This window comes from Oryctolagus cuniculus, chromosome 4, assembly GCF_051225735.1.
Source record: "Oryctolagus cuniculus isolate XC-2025 breed Fujian yellow rabbit chromosome 4, ASM5122573v1, whole genome shotgun sequence".
NCBI classification, from domain to species: Eukaryota; Metazoa; Chordata; class Mammalia; order Lagomorpha; family Leporidae; genus Oryctolagus; species Oryctolagus cuniculus.
In genome coordinates, this window is record NC_142870.1 from 70,088,022 (window position 1) to 70,112,029 (window position 24,008).

The 24,008-nt window shown below is 45.6% G+C and overlaps 1 protein-coding gene across 1 annotated transcript in view; it reads right to left on the reverse strand.

The window, feature by feature from the left end:
• Positions 1–5,781: 5,781 nt before the first annotated feature.
• DRD3 (dopamine receptor D3) overlaps positions 5,782–24,008 on the reverse strand; it is a 40,402-nt gene continuing 22,175 nt past the window's right edge. Inside the window, exons 3-7 of the mRNA XM_089331683.1 lie at positions 20,018–20,160; positions 11,590–11,786; positions 10,335–10,412; positions 7,414–7,693; positions 5,782–6,329 (exon numbers count right to left, since the gene is read on the reverse strand). Of these exons, the coding sequence (XP_089187809.1) occupies positions 6,133–6,329; positions 7,414–7,693; positions 10,335–10,412; positions 11,590–11,786; positions 20,018–20,160 (895 nt within the window). The 3' untranslated portion in view covers positions 5,782–6,132. The remainder of the gene's footprint in view (positions 6,330–7,413; positions 7,694–10,334; positions 10,413–11,589; positions 11,787–20,017; positions 20,161–24,008) is intronic.

The window sequence follows — 24,008 nt, forward strand, 5'->3', positions numbered from 1 at the left end:
ACCAGTTCAAGACCTGGCTGCTTCACTTTCGATCCAGCTCTCTGCTATGGCCTGGGAAAGCAGTAGAAGATGGGCCAAGTCCTTGGGCCCCTGCACCAATGTGGGAGACTTGGAAGAAGCTCCTGGCTCCTGGCTTCGCATTGGCACAGCTTCGACTGTTGTGGCCAATTGGGGAGTGAACCAGCAGATGGAAGACCTTTCTCTCTCGCTCTGCCTCTCCTCTCTCTGTGTAACTCTGACTTTCAAATAAATAAATAAATCTTTATTAAAAGAAAAAAGAAACTTAATTCTCTGGGACTGGCATGGTGACACAGGGGTAAAGCTGCCACCTGCAACTCCCATATGCATCCCATATGGGCGCCGGTTCAAGTCCAGGCTGCTCCACATCAGATCCACCTTCCTGCTAATGCACTGAGAAAAACAGTGGAAGATAGCCCAAGTGCAACACCCACATGGGAGACCTGAATGAAACTCCTGGCTCCTGGCTTGGGGCTGGACCAGCCTGGCTGTTGTGGTCATCTGGGGAGTAAAGCAGCAGATGGAGGCTCTCTCTCTCTGTAACTCTGGCTTTCAAATAAATAAATACTTCTTTAAAAAAAACAAACCCTTAATTCTCAATACAACAAGATAAGAGGTGAAGCCTTTAGGAGATGATTAGGCCACCAAGGTTCTGCTCTCATGGATGAGATTAATGTCATACAGAAGAGCCGGAGGAACTACCCAGGCCTTTTGCCCTTTTGCCCTTTGACCCTTCCACCATGTGAAGACACAGTGTTCAATCTCTCTGAAGGACACAGCAACAAGGTATCAACTTAGAAGCAGAGACTGGGGCCTCACCAGACACTGAACCTACTAGCCCCTTGATTTTGGACTTCTCAGCCTCCATAACTAAAAGGAAATAAATTTACATTATTTATAAGTTACCCAATCTTGGAATGGGCATTGTGTTACAGCTGGTTAAGCAACTGTCTAGCGTGCCTGTATCCCACATGAGAGTGCCTAGGATTGAGTCTTGCCTCTGCTTCCAATCCAGTTTCCTACTAATGAGCACCCTGGGAAACAGTGATGCTGGTTCAAGTAGTTGGCTTCCTTGCCAACCATGTGAGACATGCTGATGGAATTTCTTGCTCTTGGCTTTGGCTGGACCCCAGCCCTAGCTCTTGTGAGCATTTGGGAAATGAGTGTGCAGATGGAAGTGGTTCCTCTCTCTCTCTCTCTCTCTCTCTCTCCTTCTCTTCCTCCTCCTCCCTCTCTTTCTCTCTCTTCCTCTGACTTTCAAAGGAATATAAATTAATACATAAATATAAATTACCCAGTCTATGGTATTTTGTCATAGCAGCAGGACTGGACTAAAACAGCTTGCAATGCATGATTTTATCTAATTTTCAAATGGTCTAATAGGGGAAGCCAGGCTTTCAGGTTCCTGTTTTACTTGTGAGGATACTGAAGTTCAATGAGGTTAAACCACTTTCCCAAGGTCTTGTATGCTGGCACTTGAACTCCAGCCTTTGACTTAGTTCCATCCACTGTCTTTCACATAAGGTGGTTGGGGCCTCCTTGAGTTAGCCCTGCTCACTCTGTGGGGCACATTCATCCTCAGGGAACTCCAGCCACCATTCCTCTGCCCTTAGTACCCAGAGGAGGGACTAGACGCATAGCAACAGAGATGGGGTGGTTAATTGAGGTGACGAGGATGGAGCAAGAAGTCCCAGGTCTTAGGCTGGACATGAACTCTCAGGGTCCACTCCTGCCAGTGTGTGCTACAGAGCTGTGCTGACACTGGCCTCACCCGCATGTCAGGAGGTAGTCATGGCAACTCACTCCATTTCTAAGCTGATAAGTACACAATTAGGTAGAAAGGAAGAATCAAGTTAATAGCCTGTCATCCCCTCTCTGCTATCTGTGTATTGATTCAAATTAAGGTTTTTCAGTTTTCTAAGGTCAGCCAGATACCAAAGGATCAGAGTACAGGCCTGGGAGTTAGCACTTACAGGAAACAGCCAGTTCTGAGTGAATCTCTTAACCTTTCTTTCTCTCTCTGTTTACTTCTGACCCAAGCATTCAGAAAAACAAATCTCTTTGCCTGACGTCCTTTGATATCTGACCCAAAGTCTGTAACCTGCCTTAATTCTAACTGTTTCTGACTCTATATCCATTCAATTAGCCATTCTATCTCTGAGAGAAAAGAGTGAAAAATTCCAATTAAATTTTGCATTTGCTGAAATGCAGCGTAGCTCAGAGAAGCAGTTAACTAAATTAGTGTGTGTGTGTGGGTGGGGGGGCACCTGCATGTGTGCATGCCCACGGGGAGGGCAGGGAAGGCAAGAACTAGAGGGCGTCTGCTTCTAGAGAAATGTCCCTGTCAGCTCAGCTGGCGCCTGAGCAGAGCTGGAGGAGGTCTTCCGCAGCCAGGACCTGTCCTTCCTGTCTGAGCCCCACGGTTCTTCAATACCGCCAGATGGAATCATTTGAAATTCCTCGCGTGGTCCTTGTTTTCATCTTTAGCTCTTCAGAGTTCTTCTCTGTCTCGAACAACCTTCCCACTTTTGAAAGATGTTTCAGATCTAATATACTTGTCCAGAAATCACTCTTAAGGTTGAAAACAAAGAACTCCCAGACACTAGGACGTTCGTCATCACCATACATGTAAATTCTACCTCCTTATATGACCACAAACTACCAGAGGCAAGGACCATTTCTTCCTCCATCATATTGCCCAACACCAACCACAGGGGGAAAAAAAAAAAAAACCTGGCACATATAAAGTGATTAATCAGTCTTTGTTGGATAAGTGATTGATTTAGTAAATGAATCATGATTGGAGTATTAGAGAATGATTTTCTGGAAGAAGGAAATATTTACTTAAGGTATAGCATTGAATATTGATGGTAATCTATTTGGGTGTCCATACTATTTGCATTTTATACAAACAGCGTGGGCACCTGTGAGGCCTATTTGGGTTCCAGAGCAGAGACTGCCCCCAAGAACCCTGCTATGCTTTATTCAGGGAAATAACCCTGCATGCAAGCTGGCTCTGAAGGTGGCAAGCCTTGAGGTTAAGTGTATCGGCTTGTTATGGGAACTGTAGAGGTCAAGAAGGTAGAATGAAGGATCTCAGAGTGACACGTGAGAACTTTGTGCCATTTAGCTCAGTAGGTTATGGTACAAGCAATGCTGGATCCTGAGACAAAAGGCACAGTGAGTGCTTGGGAGGTATGTTTCAGAATTCCTCTAGGAGGCTCTTGGGGGATCAGAGGAAAATTCTGTGAAGGAAATATTGTTTAACAATTAAGGATAATAACATTATCTATGGAAGAAATAGCTCTCAGTTTAATGGTGCAGGTGACAGTATGACTTTCACCTTGTATCTATGTGGACTTCATGGTTTTTATAGGGTATGGGTAAATAAAGGAATGCTGAGCTAGGATTCAGGACATATGAATGTTTGTCTGTCATTAACCAAAGGGTGGTTGACTGGTCTGGACCTCAGTTCTGTTTCCTGTAAATGAAAGGGAGGGTAAAACCCCAGACTCTGTAACGACTGCTTTGCGATTGTGTATTTTTTTAAAAAAGATTTATTTATTTATTTGAAAGGCAGAGTTGCAGAAAGGGAGAGGCAGAGGTAGAGCAAGAGAGAGAAAGAGAGAGGTCTTCCACCTGCTGGTTCACTCCCCAAATGACTGCAATGGCTGGAGCTGGGCCAATCCAAAGCCAGGAGCATGGAGCTTCTTCTGGGTCTCCCACCAGGTATAAGGACCCAAGGACTTGGGCCATCTTCTGCTTCTTTCTCAGGGCATAGCAGAGAGCTTGATCAGAAGTGGAGCAGCCGGGTCTTGAGCCAGCGCCCACATAGGATGCCCCCGCTGCAGACTGCAGCTTTACCCACTATGCCACAGTGCTGGCCCCTGCTCTGTGAGTCTATAAAGGTAAATATGGATTTCTCATGTTACTGTTTTATAAAGTAAACATGGAAGGAGATTGAGATTGATGCTTTGAACTGGATTCTTAGGAATGTCGGGGTGCAGGCAGATGGGGAAGGATGAGTTTCCCCCAGGAATTGCTGTTCAGTATTTTTCTTCCAGGCTCTTCCTCTCTTCCCTCTTGCCTCTCTGGTAAGAGGCAGTGTGCCGTAGCAGCTAATTGCATGAGCTTGTCAATTGTATATACTCGAATCCTAGCTCTCCTACTTATTGGCTGTGTGTGACCTGACAAATTTCTTAGCCTCTCCTGCCTCAGTTTCCTCATCTATAAAATGGAAAAATCTTATCTAAGGTTTCCGTAAGTGTTGAATACTTGATATAAAGAAACGATACAAAATATTGACTACCATTCTTCCTCATAAATATACTAATACTAATGCTATTCATGTTTCTACCTTTAGAACTTCGATTTTTATATGGAATTCTATGATTGTTTATCCAACTATGTCACCAGTTTTCTATTATTTTTAATGCAAAAGCTAGGAATCATGTATTTTTACTTTTGCACCTTTTGTCTCAGGATCCAGCTTTGCTTGCACCATAAACCCACTGAGCTAAATGGCACAAGGTACAAGAACTAGTGAGCAGGTAGAATTTTCCTGCCAACTTACAATGTCAGTATTATTATAGATAATAGCATTTTTAAAATGCTGGCATTAAAAGCATTCAGAATTAACAAGTAACTAGCTCACTAGAGGTGTATATATATGTGTATATATATGTCTTAATATATACTTAAGGGTTAGAGAAGTAGAGGTAGGGTGAGGGAGGCCTTGCGTTCCTATGCAGTCCTGTGTACTCTAAGTTTTAACAGCAGCGTGGCAGGCATCTATCAAGTCTATATACTAACAATCCTTAAAGGCAAATTTTCTGAAGTTCACGATGACATTTCCTAAATTATCCATAAATTTTATCTTGAATCTGCAATCAATAGAAAATAGCTTCTGTAAATGAGAGGGTAAATGGTGAGAATACTTACGTTTCTCCTAAATGCAATTTCAAATGACATTTACAAATTATTCCTATTAAATCTTTCATCTCAGCTGTAGGGGTATGATGTTTAGGATCTTCACTAGTGCTTTACAAAGACTGTCCATATGCTGGCCTTGGATAGCCAGGCTGCCCGGCGCCCTCAGTTCTGAGGCCCAGGGACAGTCCACGTGAGTCCCTGCCACCCTTGGACAAGTACATGGGCAAACAGAGGAGCAGGAAGGGAGCTCCTTGATTCAGGAACTGTCATACTCATTGTTGTACATCCAGAACATGGACAGGCAAATGGCACCCTGCAGACTTTTACTACTTAGTGAGATGCAGGGTCTGAAACTATTGCTAAGCACAGACACCCCAGTAGGAAACTTCGTGGGTTGGGACTTGCCCTTTCCTCTTCAGTTGACTTTCCTGTCTGCAAAAACTCTAGAACCTGGAACTGAGACTGCCTCAAGCGGGCAAGAGAAAGGAATTGAACAGCCTTCCTAGTGGGAACTAAAATTAAAATGCAAGCATATCAAGGTTTGCAGCAAAGCCCAAGTCCCAGTGCGGGACATCATCTTCTTTGGGGGAGGAGTCTCCCTCACCAAAAGTAGCCAAGAAGATTCTACAGAGGTAGAAGTCCTGGCCTGCCATTCATATCTTGGGATATGATGAAGGGAAGTAGCAACCCAGAGGGAATGGCCCCACGAAAACATAGGGTTAGTCTAACAGTTACTGAGAGGCCTGAAGGGAGAAAGATTAGCTGTTCTGCAAGGTGGCTTGCTGGTGAGATTTCTATGACCCCTGGCAAGTTAAGAATGACGAGATCTGTTTACTTTCCTTCACTGTAATGAGTCACACCTCTGATGACAATTTTGTGTTTGCCTACAGTCATGTTTTGTTAGCTTCTTTCAGAATTATTGCTTATCACTCAGAAGTCCCCAGCTACTAGAAGACTGAGTCAGAATGGAGTCAGACTTTAGCTGGAGAGGTCGAACAGTTTGTTTTGGAGGAAGCAATGGGTTACACCTGCCACATGGGACATCCTGGCTCCAGGAATCCTCTTCCTAACATGTGCCAGAGAACACTGCACAGTCTTTCCGAGCAGGCCCCGGCCAGGGGTCCGACAGCCTGGCAGCTAGAGGTGAGTGCAGGGGCAGTGCGTGTTGCCTCCTCTCCTCTCTCAGCAAGACAAGATCTTGAGGAAGGCTTTGCGGAACTCGACATTGAAGGTGGTATAGATCACAGGGTTGAGGGCGCTGTTCATGTAGCCCAGCCACGTTGTAGCGCTGTAAAGTTCTGGGGACACATGGCATGCTTGGCAGTGGGTATTGAGAACGTGGGTCAAGAAGAAGGGCAGCCAGCAGACAATAAAGGCCCCTAGGTCGCAAAGGAAGGAAGAAACTGGGTAAGGAGTGTGGTTGTCCCTTTTGTTACGAATGAGAATGCAGTTTTACAGAGGCATTTACTTTTTTACAACAGTCCTATGAAGTAAGTATGATTAGCCACTTTTTTTTTTTTAAATGCAAAATCTGCATGCTAACCTCTTTAACTCATTTCAGGCCTTTGTTACTAAACCAACTTCTAGTTTGGTCTTCAGGTAGTTCTTTAGTAGTCTTTTCTCTTTCTCAGTTGAATTCAGACATTTATTTAATGTCTACCCACACAAGACATGATCATAGGAGCTGATGGAGAACACCTTAGAGACATGAATGACATAACTGCTGCTGCTAAGGAGGTGATAGCTAGGGGTTCTGGCAAAGTTCCTGATGTACGAGAAAGTTAGGGTTTGCCATTGACACTGAAGAGACTGAATTGGATTCACTAACTCCTTGCAGTATCTCTGACTTACCAATTTTTAATTTATTTTTAAAATAAACTTGTTTTTCTTCTACAAAAATTAGCATTGATTCTATATACAATATAGAAAACTTGGTAAATATAGAAAAGTAGAAAGAAGAAAAATAACCACCTGTCACTCAAAGACATCACTTTTGACATCTTGGTGAATTTTCCTCAGTCTTTTTTTCCTCTGTATTTAAAATAATCTAGATGTTCTCAGACCACATGACAGTCATGTTTAGCATCCCTATATTTTTTTAAGATTTTAAAATAAGTGCCATAAGCATTTATTAAACATCTACTACGTGTTGCTTTTATTGATTCATGATCTTAATTTATTATTTGAGGTATACATTATAACTCCACATGATAGCAAAATATGGTTTAGTTAGTAGGTTGTTCAGCTCCATAAATTTAATTGAGGTCTTTTGAATTTCCACCACAGCTAGTATTTATACACAAACCCTTTTCAATTGCACTGTAACATTTTATAAATATTACTGTGACTAGATTTCCAATTTCTGTCAAAAGTGGTTACCTTGGCACCCTCTGCCCATTTCCTATAACTTAACCTATCCCCACCTAATCCAGCCCAGCTGAACACCAGCCAACTGAGACTTACCAAGCACAATGGCCACCATCTGGGTTGCCTTCTTCTCCCGAAGCGGCACACTCCGTGGTTGCAGGGGGCCCAGCTTCAGGGAGGTCGACAACCTGCCATTACTGAGTTTGCGAACCTCTAGGCTGAGCTTGGGTGCCATGGTGGGGCTCAGGGAGTTCCGAGTCCCCTCCGCCCCTTTTGACTCTCCTTCTTCTTGGAAGCCCGGTGGGCCCAAGGCAGTCTCTTGGCAGATGCTGTAGTAGCGCTTCAGCTCCATGTGTGTCCGGCCAGGGGACAGAGGCTGCAGGTATGACAAGGGAAGGTTCTGACGTTTCTGGGAACATTGTCAGTCTTCTGAATATTCCTTAAAGGGGAGGGGAATGTAAAGAAGGAAGAGGAAACTATCCTGTGGAATGTTCAGAGGGAGCATCTGAGAGTATGGTGGGACCGTGGGAAGTTAAGAGAGATGAAACCCGCTTTTGACTTCACAGCTGAAAACACCTGCCATGGCTAGAGCATTCGACAGTCATGACAACCTCTCGAGGAGGGTAACAGAAGACCGTAGTCTGGCCTTTGTGAGTTAGAATGCTCTGGCTGTGCAGAGGAACACGTTAAATGACACCACTGGGATGTAGCAGCAAAATCTGGAATGTGGGAATGTGGGAAACACAACAAGAAAAATGACTCATTTTCTTCAACAATGAATTGTAGCAACCACAACAAAAACAATACCATCAGCTGCAAGGTATAGGCCTTATTTGAATTTTGGTTCAAACGATCCAAAATATACAAAACAAATGGGACAATTGAACATTGATTGGATATTTGATTACATTAGAGAACTATTACTAATTTTTTACTGTGATGTGATATTGTGGTTATATATTTCATATCTTTTAGAGAATCTTACAGACATATTTTCATGGTAATAATATAATCTTCGGGATTTGCTTCATAACAATCCAGTAAGGGTGAGTGAATGTAAGTCAGAAGGTAGATGAAATACAATTGGCCATGAGTTGATAACTCAGGGCTTTGTTATATTTATCTTTCTACATTTTTACATTTGAAATTTTCCATAATAAGAAAAAAAACATTTAAAAAGAAAACCCAGGATTTTTATCTCAGCTTTTCTACTTTGTAGACATATCCTTGGGCAAATTAATTGAATGTCTTTGCACCTCCTTTGAAATACAGAAAACAGATTGGGAAAATGGATGTGGGATAAGTAGCCTCTGCGAGTAGAAAACTGAACGTGTGGGAACTTTGCTGGAGTCTGGGCGGGGGGTAGGGGGGTTGTGTATGGCACAACAGCCATGCGTCTTGTCTTGTTTGAAGAATCAGACGCTTCCATCAACTCCCATTACTGAAACCATAAAAGCCCACTCCACAGCCCTCCCTGCAGGCAGCTAGAACTGATTCGCTCCTAGACACTAAACTAGAACTAATGACAGAGGGGGACTTCAGAATTCATTTAGCAGTGGCGACATTCAAAGTCCAGCATCACAGGACTTCTAACCAGATTATTCCCGGGCATGGACAGCATCGTCTCAGCCTTCTCATTAAGCTGGTGAGCTTCCTGACAGCTTTCCTTTCTATTTCTTTTTGATATATGTTAGTCAGTGTCAGCCACAAGCAGCTCTCATGTCTCTCTCCTCACTTCACAGAATCGGTGTTGCAGGTACACAGGGTTCAGGCGCATTGTATGCACTCAAAATATTGTTGAATGAAGGAATCAAGGCAAGGGGTCTTCGAGGTTATGAAGTGTTTTTGAAACTGTGCTCCACAGTGGTATTTGTAGGGATTCTAGAAGTGTATTTTTTTTTTACTTTTTATTTTAATGAGACTTTCTATTTATATAAGTTTATTTATTTTATCTGAAAGACCATTTGTAACCAAAATTATTTGTGATTAAACTAACACCTATTGTTCTTCTAAAGGTGATATTACTTCTAATGATAGTACTTAACTTCTTATTTCTGAAACCAGGACTTCAGACACATTTTGGGGAATACCTATTAAAATTTCAGACTTGAGGCACCGGATCTAGCATAGCCTAGTCCAAAGGAAGGAAATGATTCTTCCAAGATTACAAACTGGTGATTATATCTTTCCTCTTTCTCTGCAAACCCTTATCAGTATCTCCACGACTGACATGGGGAAACACTGGCTTCCTCGGTGTCTGGCTGGCAGACACCCCCTTCCAGATGGCAGGACAGAGCCCAGTTCTCCACACTCCCAGCAATGGCAGCCTTTGGGCTCTCCAATCTCTCCTTTGTAGTCAACACTTTTCCTTCCTTTGGTACTGGGGTCTCCTCAAACCATGAATCTGCCATAGGTAAATTTAAGCTGTTTTTCTATTTTTTATTATGTATAGCAAGAATCTAAGTGCTTCATCGGACCTATGTAAAACATGGTTAATTAACTCTTCAGGGATTGGATAAGACACAGATCTTCATTATGGGCATTTGAAGTTTTGTTCCTAGTGTGAAGATCAGGGAGAGAAATACTGGTCTTAAATTTAACACTTCTGGGCTCCATTAGGTGCTCTGTTAGCTGGGGGAGCAGAGCAGGCTGGACTTAGAAGCAAAAGGCTCCCCACATTCAATGGCAAGTAGGACACTTGCAAGTCTCCTTTCTCTGCTTTTCTTGGTTTTGTCCACGTGTGTTGCATTACCATGTTTTCTCTCTAAACCGGTGGCCCTGGATGGCACCCTCATAAAACTCCCAAGAGCAGTGGGATCCAGTCATGGGGTTATAGCTCAACAGCCACGTGCTGTCTGAGCATCATTTTATGACTCCTGTCCCCAAGCGTCAATCAGTCTCTCAGATCTCTGTGGGATCAGTGCTAGATTCCATCTGGGGTGGGAGTAGGGACCCAGACAAACCTTGGGAGAAGGCCTCTTACTCTTTTCCTGTGATTGAAGGTACGGCCTACTTACCATTTTCCCTGTGGCATCTGATGAAAACCTGGCCCTTATTGAAAACTGCCGAACGGGGTGCAGCTGCAGACAGGAAGGCTAGGGTAGGGTGAAGGAGAAACAGTTGTGGGTTAAGCTCGAAAGGGTTGAGTCATGTCAAAGGCAGCTGCTTGGCCTAAAAAGGCTTTGAATGCAAGGAGTGCATATCCTCAGCTTCAGTCATAACTTACTTCATGGGGGCCAATAGTCTTTTTCTGTCCAAGCCTTGGGACTTCAACTTGGAGAGTCTGGCTTTCCCTCAGGACATCAAAAATTCATCTGTGGGACAATGTTTTGGTGCAGTGGTTTCAGTTATCACTTTGAAGCATGCATCCATATTGGAGGGCTGGTTTGAGCCCTGGGTGCCAGAGGTGGGGGTAAGCAGAATTTAAAGCCCAAGCAATGAGAAGAGCAGTGCTGAGGCAATGACTTTCCTTTTTAGAGCCTAAAGGGGACCCATTCCACCAGTGGGTCAGGGCCTTGGCACAGAGGCAGATTTACTAAGGAAAACAGGTCTTCATGGGCCCCAGTGATTCTTGGAATGAGTGGTTTGGACAAAAGGTTGGCTCTAGGAACCCACCAGCAATGCATGGTACAATTGCTGCACTAGATCCTCATACCCCAAGGGGCAAACACTGTGGTAGAGTGGGCTAAGTCTCCACCTCTGGCACTGGCATCCCATTTGGGCACCAGTTCTAGTCTCTTGACTGCTCTTCTCCTGACCCAGCTCTCTGCTATGGCCTGGGAAAGCAGTAGAAGATGGCCCAAGTCCTTGGGCCCCTGCACCCACATGGGAGACCTGGAAGAAGCTCCTGGCTTTGGATTGGCCCAGCTCTGGCTGTTGTGGCCATTTGGGGAGTGAACCGGCAGATGGAAGACCTTACTCTCTGTTTCTCCATCTCTCTGTAACTCTGCCTCTCAAATAAATAAATGAAATCTTAACAAACAAAACAAAACAAAACAAAACACTTCATACCCTGTGGAAAGTCTGCTGGCCATCTGAGGGAAACAAAAAGACTTTGAAGGGACAAAAAAGTCCAGAAACCATTCTATCATCTTACCAAGAAAGGAGAAATTGCCTACTTTTGGAGCATAGCCAATACCAGCACATTAGAAAATGGGGGTCAGATCTGTCTCCAGTGTGGCAGTACAGGCAAAAGCAGGCATTGCTGGACACAAGGCTGGGAGGCCGGGGGGTTGGGTGTTGTCTTCCCTCTGCCCCGCTCCACGTGCTTACCTGCTGTGGAAAGCCAGGCCTGACACTGATGCACTGACTGTTCTGTCGGGTAAGGATCCGTTTGCGTCTCCTTTGCCTCAACACCACATAGATCCTGGCATAGACAAGGACAGTCACTCCAAAGGGCACATAGAACGACACCACTGAAGAGTAGATGACAAAGTCAGGATTGGAGATGGAGCACACGCTGGGATCCCCTGTGGGTGAGGGAAGGGGAGAAGGGAAAGCAATTGGCTGAGTGCTGGACTTCAGTAGGAAACACAAAACACGGTCTCATGTCACCTGTGGTGTCTCTAAGTTCTAAAGCAGAGAGAGGGTGGGGAAGGCTGAGGGGAACGCTGCTGCCATCAGCTCCTTATGGTAGAAGGTCTAGTTTATCTTTGTCCTCAAAGTTCCCTTAAAAAGAAAATCCACCAACAATTATACCAGGCAGTGCTCTGCTTTGGGACTGCAAAGTTACATGACACTGTGCATGCCCTTTGAAACAGTAAGCAGTTTAGATAGACACATGCTTTCTGTATGATGTGGTGAGTTGCCACTTGGAGGAACATGGCCTGGGAGGCAGGGGAGAGTGCCACAGAGAAACAGGGCAGAGGCTACTGGGAGGAGGCGGTCCCCAGGAAAGGGCCTGCTGGCACGGGGGCACCAGAGAACTCTTGGTTTGCAATGGGAGAAGAAGGTTGCTCTGCTGACAGGGCCAGCTTTCCGGTGTCGGACCTGGGACATGGGACAGCTGGTGGCTGAATACAAGAACCCCAGCAACGGGTATGGGTGGGAGAGGGCTGGCTAGTACATCGTCACTGTGGAGAATCTGATCTCAGAAGGGTCCTGTCCCTGCTGTACACGCCCCCTCGCTCCTGCTGCTCTCCCTTAGGAGAGCCCTGAAGCCTAGCAGATGTTGAGATTCCTCTCATGTCCAGGATAGGACCTGAAACTTCTGCATCTTGAGAGAGAAAAGGAAAGCAAATAAATACCTGCGATGTGTTGTAGCACAGGCCTTGAACGCTTTATCTGACCTAACCATTGTGGTAACATTAAGTGGGGCAGGTGCCTTCACTGTGTCTCTTCTCAGACAACTTAGCTCAGAAAGGTTCTGTAAGTGGCTCAAGGCCACACAGCTGGAAAGATACATTCCTCCGGCCTGTCTGACCCTCAGATCAATATTCCTTCTGTGATTTTGACTCTCTGCCTTCCTCTATCCCTGTCTCATTGGACATCTGTGCTTCATCCAGTATTGTTGGTGTAGAGGTTGGGGTCTCTCCAACTCAAAATCTGGCCTTGGAAGCTGTGGTCTCAGGTGTGAGCTTGAGGGGAGAGGGCAGGGACGCCAGGGACCCTTCATTCCTTTCTTGGTCTTCTGAGATACCGAGATGCCAGACAGCCCAGGATTGAGGCCCAGATCTGCTGTTTATTAACTGTGTGATCTCGGGCACTTTCCTCTGCCAAGGAAGAGAAGCATAAAAAATTATCTTGTCCATTGGTTGTGAGAATTAATAACAAATGGCAGTAATAATACCATTTATTGTTATTATTTTTACATGCCCTCACTTTTCCAACTTAGGAGGGAAGGTATCATTTTGAACGGGAATTTGGAGGGAGACTTATAGGATGCAATATTTGTGGTGGAAGGGAGATAGTAACAGCTGAGAGCTAAAACCAAGAGGCTGGTGTCTGTGGCACAGAGGATTAAGCCACTGCCTGCAATGCTGGCATCCCATATCTGAGTGCCAGTTCAACCCTGGCTGCTCCACTTCCAATCCAGCTCCCTGCTAATGCATCTGGGAAAGCAGTGGAAAGCAGTGGAAGGTGGTCCAAGTACTTGAGTCCCTGCCACTCATGTGGGAGACCAAGATGGAATTCCTGGCTCCTGGCTTCAGTCTGGCCCAGCCCTATTGCTGGCCATTGTGGCCATCTTGGGGGTGAACCAGAGGATAGAAAATCAATCCCTCCCCATTGCCCTGACCTTGCCTGTTCCTCTTTTTGTCACGCTGACTTTCAAAAAAAAAAAAAAAAAAAAAAAAAAAAGCTAGAACCACGAGGAGGGAATGCTCAGTGTACAATGAGACATTTGAATGAAAACACGGCCACCAGAATCTTTACACTCTACTCCCAAATTCTGTGGTTCTCCTGCAAAAGAGAAAATTCATGGCATCTCCCTTGTAGAGCCTGTGTGTGCCTCCTTTAGGGAATGGCTCACAGGGCTCTGAGTGATGGTCAGCAAACTGACCTCTTCTGGTATTCTGGGGACAGTGGGGTTGGGGAGAGGTGGGGTTGCAGCTGGTGGTCTTTCTGAATCTCCAGAGAACCCCGGGGACAGCAGTCAGCCCCTCCCCTGGACTAGCTCCCCTGTTGTCAGCGTCTGGCCATGCCTATCACCCTATGAGAAGAAGTCACAGCACATTTCCCCTCTGAGATGGGGTCTGAGGGGCAGTAGGGCCCCCTCCCCACTTCATGTTGTGGCCAGCCTTGGTGTGCTGGGGACTCTCCATCTGTGGCTGCACACACACTCAACCTTTCTCCATCCTCCTCTGGAGCCTGAGAGGCTGACGTCTACATTTTATTTAGGAACTACCATTTTTTAAAAGCCAAGATCAGAAGAGGGTAAAAGTGTAAAGAAGTGTGTAAAACTGGTTCATACTCATCCCCCCCCACACACATACATGTACATGTGTATGTTTATTGTAAGCATTTTATCTCAAGAAACTTAGTGCTTGCCTCCAAGGAGGGCAAGGTGAAATTAGCAATCTGGAGTAGGAGGTTGCCCTACCCAAAGGTAAGTATGCGTGTATCTCATTATACCTCATGAATTGTGTGCAAGTGTTTATTTTTCCAGTAAAAAATAAGAGCAAGAAAGAGAGAGTGCATCACTATTTCAGGGTTGCTGACCAAGAAAGGCCCTGGTATACAATCCATGAGTTTGCACTGTCATCACTTCCTTCCTCCCTAACTAAATTGCTATTTGTCCTTAGACAAAGCTTTGTGGCCTCTCCCACATGATATGATAGCATAGCGGATAGGGCACTGGACGGTGGCCTCTGAGTGGGGCCCTGCCTGGGGGTGCAGCCTGGCTGGCAGGGCAGAGTGAGGCACCCACTGCAACCATTCTGTAGGCTTCTCTGCTGAACTCTGAAGAGGCAGTGAGGCCCCCGGAAGCTGAGACTTGCCTTGATGATTTAGTTGAATCAGATCTGTGCTGTCAGCGCAATAGTTACTGAGTGAATCCGTGAATAAAGTGTGAATAAGCAAAATGTACAGATGAGCACTCAGTGGCTGGAGGACAGTGGGGGAGGCCAGGTGGAGGGGATTACACCTTCTTCCCTGAGATCAGAGATGCGTTTCCCAAGTAATCTCAACATTTCAGGAGGAAAGGGCAATGCAGAGGATTCAGCGACTTAATTGAACAACCAACCATTGTGGAGCATCCACCATGTTCAAAGTGCTGTGCTGGTGATAACTATGTCTACTAAGGAGTCTAAAAGGCTTTTGTGGGCTAACCTAGGGACTTGAGCCCTGCGGTGATAAGAACAGCAAGACCAAAGGAAGGTTGCTTTGAAAAATTCATGAACTTCAAACTCATTGAAGGATTTAACCTCAACTTGATTCCCAAGACAGGAGATTTGGATGAATCTGATTTTAGGATGAGCCCATTCTTCTTTTAATTGTGTACTTCTATTGTTCTTTTCACTTTTTGAGCCTCCAAGTTCCCCCTGGCTCCCCTGCTCTAAAAGCCAAGTGAGGTGTTCTTTTGCTAAAATGAAATCAATGGCACTCTTCCAGTTCCTTTTTTCAAAGGAAAAATCAGGCCAGCTGATAGAATTTCCTTAACTTTAAATTTTTTCCTCCTTTCAAAATTTCTTAAATCCTTGTCACCAGCTGTTGTTTATTCATTCAGGAATTTTTTTTTTAAATAACACAATAGCTGGTTGATTTAACAGAAATTGAAATGCTAGCCTTTTTTCTTCTTGTCTGTGAAATCAAAGGATTGGGCGACATATTTAGGGGACATTCGAGTTTTCTCTGCCACCAGCACACCAGGCTCTGTTGGGTTAGGGGCTGTTGGTGAGTGACAGTGAGGTGCTAGGATGTGCACTGAGAGCTCAGGCAACACTGTTCAGCCTTGGAACTCTCTGTGACTCAAGACGGTGCCTAATGTAGTCCTTTCCTCAGAGGATAGCAGCAACTCCAAGTTGGAAGAGACTGAAGTTCAACTTTTCTCTTTGTACATTCTCTAACAATTCCCAACTGCATGTGGCAGCCCACGTCATTGAAAAAAAAAAAAAAAGAGCATAGCCAGAAAGTTCTTTTCTTTGCGCATTTCTTAGTGAAAGTCCAGCTACTTCTGATATCTCCTGCTATTGGTACGATCCTGCCCTTTCCCCTCTACTCTCCATGGAAGAAGTAGGGGGAAATGGCTAAGAGAAGTTATTTATATTGGGCTTGGGAATTTCCTTCTAGATGGGAGAGTTGCTGGAGGAATTCACATCTATCAAGATTATGAAGCTGACCCTGTCAGCAGCGGTGCCTCCCTGGGAGTCAGAGCTGTGGCTCACGGGGTTAAGCTGCCATCAGCAGTGCCCACATCCCATATGGCTGCCAATTCAAGTCCTGGTTACTCCGCTTCTAATCCAACTCCTTGCTAATGCTTCTGGTAAAGCAGTGGAAGATGCACCAAGTACTTGGGGTCCTGCACCCATGTGGGAGACCTGGATGAAGCTCCTGGCTCCTGGCTTCAGCCTGGCCCAGCCCTGGCCATTGTAACCAATTGGGGAGTGAACCAGAGGATGGATGATCTCTCTCTCTCTCTGCTTCTCCCTCTGTCTCTGTAACTCTTCCTTCCAAATAAATAAATAAATCTAAAAAAAAAAAAAAAGATACCCAAGTTGTACTGCGAAGATCAGATGGAGGCAGAGAAGGATGACTGGGCCTCCCCACCTTTGGTTCTGCTCACAAATTCCCTGCTCTGTGCTGCTGGCCAGAGGCGCTGGTCTACTCCATGACCTTCAGCAGAATGACCAGTTTTTAGTTCTTCCTTGAAGCAGATGCGTAGTTAAATTTTTGAGGGATAGGAAAATCTTCTAGTAAATAATAACAGCAATAATATCTGCTAACATTTATGGGACTCTTATGATGGACCTGACACTTTGATACAATATATGAATAATTGGAGGTCTTACTATAGTGTTGCTAATAGACTTATAGGAAAGAGACAAAGAAAAAGACAGAGATGAGAGAGAGGAGAGAGGGTACATGCTACGTCACAGGTCTGTTCTGCCTGCTCAATTCTACATTTAAAAAAAGGTTTTATGCATATATTTGAAAGGTAGAGTTACAGACAGAGAGAGGGAGAGACAGAGAGAAAGGTCTTCCATCTGCTAGTTCACTCCTCAAATGGCCACAATGGCCAGAGCTGGGCTGATCTGAAGCTAGGAGCCAGGAGCTTCTTCCAGGTCTCCCACGTGGGTGCAGGAGCCCAAGTCCATGGGTCATCTTTTGCTTTCCCAGACCATAGCAGAGAGCTGGATCAAAGGAGGAGCAGCAGACACAAGCCAGCACCCATATGGGATGCCAACAACGCATCCAGGTGGAGGCTTAGTCTACTATGACTCAGCAGGAACCCTCAATTACATTTGAAAATTCTTTTGGAGAGATTTTCCTGGCTTTTGCTTCTGAAGCAATAATGATCTCACTGGTAGTAACAAAGCCACAATTAGCTCATCATTCTTTTTCATTTAAGTGTTGATGTTGCCTGGGAGCTCTGTCTAATGTCAGATTTTGAGAATGTTCAACAGTTACCAGGGTGTGTGTTTGAGAGTAAGAGACTGTCCATGCCAAACTCCAAGAATGAGTAAGAGGAGCCACACTCAGCCCAGTAAATGCTGGTATTGGTGGGGGTTTTCTGCTGACCAGAGGGAAGTAGAGCCTTGGTCTAGCAATTCCAACTGAGAAAGAATGCTTTTCCATATAGAACAAAAGTTTTAGAAAGTGACCCCAGTCATCCAACTAACTCTAAAGCACATTTAGCACTCACCAAAATGGAATTTTACTGCCACAGAGTCAATCTCCAACCCCATGTTGGGGATGTTGCTTTGCAGTGTAAGCATGGGCCAAGTGATTGTACATGCAAAATGTCATTCAGTTAGCAAAGAATTGAATGGTCAAGAGTAATGCAAAGATGACAACAGCATCATATTTTGGGAACATAGTAGATTAGTCAGGCAAGTAGTTGTTAGTAAGTTGGCTACTTGACCTTTCATACAGCAGAGAAACAAGCCTGGCCTTGATCAGGTGCTATGTGCTCTGCCAATCTATTTATGTGATCCCAAATTAGCCTTTATTTGATTGCAAACAGTCTCTATGAAGGAGATAGACTGGGGTTATAGAACATGTAGGATTAGGTTCTGCAGTCAGGCCATTGAGTCTGATGGATAAGACGTCCACATCCCACATCAGAATGCCAGGGTGTGAGCTCCAGCTCTGGCTCTCAATCATAGCTTTCTGCCAGTGGAGATCCTGGGAAGCAGCAAGTGGTGGCTCAAGTAATTGGCTTCCTACCACCCATGTGGTAGACCTGAATTGCATTCTGGGGTCCTGGTTCTAACCCTGACCCAGTGCTGGTGAGAATCTGGGGGAGTAAAGCAGTGAATGGGAGTCTCTTTCTACTTTTTTGCCCATCTCTCTGCCTCTCAAATAAATGAATTAAAAAAAAAAAAGTCAGTGCAGGGTGGGCATTTGACTTAATGGTTAAGCTACTGGTTGACACCTGCATCCCACAATTGAGTACCTGGTTCAGTCCCTGGATCTGGCTACTGATTCCAGCTCCTGCTAATGCACGTCCAGGGAGGAAGCAGGTGATAGCTCATGCGGTTGGGTTCCTGCCACCTACATGGAAGACCTGGACTGATTCTCAGCTCCTGGCTTCTGCTGCAGTTTCTCTCTCTCTCTCTCTCTCTCTCTGCCTCTCTCTCTTTCTCTTTCCTCCTGCCTCTCAAGTAAATAAATAAATACTTTAAGTCAGTGAATACAATGAAATTCATATAGACTCAAATTTGATTTTTGAAAATTCCCTCAGTCACATACAAAAGTACTTGGGGTTTTATTATAACCCCAAAGAGTAGCAAGAGGTATGACACATACAGTGCTATGTAATAATATAGTGTTCATGGGGAACACGAAATTTTAGAGATGAAAGGATAATTTTTAGGGTGCTACACATGAAAATAAATATTGAAAGCACCTCACTAGACATATAGATTGAGGGAATATATTTGATTTTGCTCCACTGCATTATTAGCCCAAATTTGCCATTAAAGACATCAATATTAAAAAAGTTAACAAACCTGCTCAAGGATTCACAGCTGACAACAAACTTGCTCAAGGATTCATATGGAGTTTGAACCCAGGTTTTACTGACTCCTAAGCTTCCATAAGTCTTCCTAAATGTATTTTGACTTCCGAATCATTGTCTGGCTAGTAACTCTTGGAAGACTATTTATTAGTCAGGATTTGCCTGTATTTATATGTAATTTGTTACACAAAGTATTGGCATATGCATGAGCACTTGGTTGTGTTACAAGTACCTACAAACCAGAAATTCACAAACCTAGGGCTTAGTAGGAGTTGAATGAGCCAATCCAAATGGACAAAAGATCCAGAGGAATGCTAGCCTAACAGTTCTTTTTTAGCAAACACTCAATGTATATTGTCAATAGCTTGCCTTTGGCCCCTGAAACTCCTGAGCCTAAAAGATGAACATGGCACAGACACCAAAGTGCCTGATCCTGGGAGCTGTAAACTTGGATTGGTGTCATACACTCGAAATTTCAAACATCTCAGATACACCATTGTCTGTCCACCCACCCACCCATTCACCCATTCACCCATCCATCCATATCCAGTAGAAAATGTATCATATGCCAACCACCGTAGTCAGAATTTTCATACATTAAAAATAAAAAACACTCCAGTAATTTGTGATTATACTAATTCCAAAGTGTCACAAAAAATTCTTATTGAGTAGAAAATTAGAAACATACATCTTACTCTAAGACCTTTATGATATATCATTTTGCATTGTGAAGTCTGCTTTGAATTGTTATCTTTTCATTAATAAACCTCACTTGAATTATTAATATAGCATAGTTTTTAACTAGTACATTTCTTCAAATGATACAATGACATTTCTTTCAAAATATGGATGAGCCAGACTTTCCGTTAATTGGGGCAGAATTTTACCCTTCTGTCAATAATTGATGAGAGTTTGCTTTATATTTTATTTATAACAAAGGTCAAAGCTTTGCAAACTGTAGTATTCTCATTTGGTCACAAAGTACTCTGACAAGGGGTCAGAAAGGTCAGAGTTGGGCACTGCTCACAGCCACTCGGGTGTGTATGCATCTCATGGGTGCAGGAGTGAAGTCATCTCTGTTACCTGTGGTGTTGAGGCCAAAGAGGAGAGGGCAGGACACGGCAAAGGCCAGTACCCAGACGACAGTAATCATGAGGGCCACACGCCGGCAGGAGCTCTGCCCTGTGCCATGCTGGTAGTGAACAGGCATGACCACTGCAGTGTACCTGGACAAGGTAGGGAGACAAGATAGGCGTGATGAGATGGCTGGGGGACTATTCAGAAGACAAGTTGATGGTGTAGGCATTTGGCACAGCAGCAGGGTCTCCTCTTGGGATACCTGCACCTCATATTGGAGTGAGTGCCTGCTTCCAGCCCCAGTTCCACTTCTCATCTGGCTGCCTGTAAGGCATACCCTGGCTCAAGTGGTTGGACCCCTGCCACTCACCTGGGATATGTGGATTGGATTCCAGCTTCTGGTTTCTGTTTGCAACAGCAGCTTCCCATATCTGAGTCCCAGTTGGAGTTCCTGCAACCCAGCTCTATGTTAATTCAGCCCAAGTACTTGGTCCCCTGTGAACCATGTGGGAAACTCAAGTGGAGTTTCATGCCCCTGACTTTAGCTAGGGCTTGTAGCCATTTGGGGACAGAACCAACAGATGAAAATTCTCTTTCTCTCTTTATCTCTCTTTCTCTGCTACTCTGCTTTTCAAATAAATAAAATAGATGTTTAAAAAAAATGGTCAGGCTCTTTTACATCAAAGGACACTATGTACATGGAAGGCGTTGGCCCAGCTGCCATCTTGGCCAGAGGAAGTTGGCCCTCACCTGGCTGTTTGGCCACAACAGCAGCAGGACTCAAGGCTCAGCCTCTTCCTCAAGGTGCCCCAGGGTCACCACTAACAGCAAAACCCAGGCAGATACCTGAAGCCCCAGCCCAATAGCTCTCAGCAGAGTCTGAAGTCCTGAAGAGACCGAGAAGGTCTGTTGCAATGCCAGCTGCTTCTTGGTCTGCCCCTGCAAGGCCAAGGAGGGGATTCGAGACAAGATTTGGAGGTGTGCATATCCGGGGAGATATGGGTCATCCTAGCCTCCCTCGGGTTGATTGTGGGATCTTTCTTTGGTCTTACTACATAAGGACCTCTATTTCTCCCTTTTGAGTAAGAAACCACCTTTGGCTCCATCATGGTGCAAGGCCAAGTCCTGCAGTGGTGACTTTCATTGCAGTCGACTTTCTGCTGTTTGTACAGGGAATGTGCACGTTAATGCTCTATAACAGGTGCACAAGAGGCTGAGACAGGTGCTGCTTCTGCAGAGGAGCTGCACACATGCGGGAGTTTAGGGAGCATCACTCAACTTCCTCACCAAACATCTGCACTTCCCTTCCTCAGCCCCAGGCCTTGAGTGCACAAAAGGGATCAAGGAGTCTCTCCTTCTGACTCTGTCCTCCAGGTTCTCTGGAAACTGAGAAGACAAAATATGTTGAGCCATGTGTATACTCAGCTATATCCAGGGAGCTTAAAAGTGTCATGGAGGGCAGGTGTTTAGCGCAGTGTACAAACTGCTGCTTGCAACACCTGCACCCCCTGTAGAAGCTGCAGTCCCAGCTATTCTGCTTCCAATGCAGCTCCTTGATAATGCTCACCCTGGGAGGCAACAGGTGATGGCTCAGATACTTGGGTCCCTGCCACCTACATGGGATACCTAGATGGAGCTCCCAATGGAACAAGGACATAAGCCTTAGCCATTCTCGCTGATTGCCCAAAGGATAGATAAACATTGGAATTTATTCCTCGCCCTCGGATCTCAGCTGAGTCTCACACCCTATTGCCTTTACACCCGACCCTGGCATCCTTCCCTAGGTTTCCAAGGCCCTGAAAGGCCACCTGAAAGACCAGTTCCAGGAATTCAGCTCTGCCTGCTACCCCTTTCCCCAGCCCCCACCCCAGACCCACCCCCAGCCCTAGCCCTTCTGAAATATAAAAAGGTCCAGCCCTGGGGGTCAGGGCCCTCTGCCACGTGTTCCATCAATGTGCATGCTGGTAGTTGCTCAACCACCTCTACGAATTTATTTTCTCTGAATAAATTCGGTCTGGCTGCAGATTCCTATACTGTCTCCTCTCTATTATGTGCCTCTTTTCCTAACAGTTCCAGACTTCTAGCTCTGTCCTGGCCCAGTCTCAGCTGAGCCACCCTCAAGGGCCTGACCAGTCAGTCAGTGATGTGCTGGTAACAGTGGAGTCTCCATGTGGAAAAAAAAAAAATAATGTTCTAATTTGCCAATTTCTGCGGTGTAAATACTTTGACCCGTTCAAGCTACTGTCCAAGGCTGCATAACCGGCTCCAGAAATGCCTAACATGTTGCCCAGCTGCTCTTGCTAGTCGCCACAAACTTGGCTCCAGCATACCAGCAACCAGAGTTGCATACTTTCCTAAATACGGCTTCACGTTCCAGAACTCCTTGGGCTCCTCGAATTCAAGGAGCAGCAGGTGTAGGGAACCCTGGCCCCATTTTTATGAGGAACAGGCCATGGCAAAGCCAGGGCTCCCACCCGTGAGGCCGGTGTCTCTCCCCAGTGTTCCACTCCCTCCACAAGTCTCTGAGGCCTTGTGGGGACCACGCCTTCCTGCACGAGCTTCCCTACTAGCTTGATTATTTTAATCGCTTCCCTCTTCTACTCGCCTGGGAGCCGTGTCGCCTCTGAAGATTTTGATAGAGTGCTTCTGAAGAGGCGCACAGAAAAGTGTGTTTTTAACAAGCAAGTGCATCTTACAATTAGACAACTTCGAGAAAGTCTGCATTAGGGAAAATGTCTATGCCAAGAATTCTTGTTAGGTTAGTAAGACGTGAACGATGAGACTACAATTTACCACTGTTACATTTTCTTTCTGGTACGTTTTTAACCAATATTAAACGTTCGAAATAACTCGGGCTCCCCAGAGGGCCATGTGAGCGAAGCACGGAGGCTGTTCCGGAATCAGCCATCGGAGGGCACCATAATGCAGCAAGAACTCTGCCTGCTCAGCCGGGGTGAGAAGTTCACGGCTCACCTGCGAGCTCTCCAGGCTCAGTGGGGTGGCAGAGAGGGGAAGCCCCGCCCTGCGGCTCCTGCAGCCCCGCGGCGACCCCGGATTCCCACCCGAGGAGTCGACTTTGCCTCTGGTTGCGATTGCTGCCGAACGTCCGTCGGTCCGCAGGCAAAGCTGCGCTGAGACACGAGAGGACAGCTTGGCCCCGGGCCGCCTCGGAAGGTCAGGCCGGCCGCGCTCGCTCGGGTGCCCCTGGGCCCGTGTGAGCTCCGATGGGCTGAGCAGAATGCTGGCCGCGGGCATGGTGGTTACGTTGGAATCCCAGCCCTGACAGCTCCCTGTGTGCCCGTGAGCCGGTGGTCTGACTTTTCTGAGACTCAGTTTCCTCATCCATACAATGGGAACAAGGATTCCTGCCACGTTGAGGTGTTAGAAATGTCAAATGTCTCTGTTTTTGAACACAATGCCTAGTACATATTAAACGTTCAAAAGACAACCGTGTGACTGTTGTTGTCAACATAATTGTCATCCTCCTAGTCCTGATTATCCGGGAACTTGAAATCTATTTACTTAGCAGACGAACAAATGCATGTGCCGGGTGCTGTTTGAAAGTGCTTTACAAACCACGAATCATTTAATCCTAACAATCCTTCGCAGGAGGTGCTGTTCTGTCCATTGAACAGAGGAGGAGCCTGAGGCTTATCCAAGCTCCCATTACTACCAAGAGGTAGAGCCAGAGCCACAGGCACCAGTCAGGGCGGGAATGCGTTGCAGGAGACTGGACACCGGAGGGGTTAGAATCCTTCCTCCTGCACCCACCGGCTAAGAGATCCTAGCAAGCTTGCCTAGCAGTCTGCCTCAGCATCTGAGTGTACCTTGCTGGGTTGTCCTGAGAGTTAGCAGTAATGGGTAAGAAGGTGCTAGTGCCTGGTGCATACTACCTGCTCAATAAATGGTAGCTATTTTTGCTGCTGCTTTTAGAAGCACACAAGTTACAGTTGGCACAGAGGGCGCTAGGACACTGAAGCCATGGCTGATACGTCTC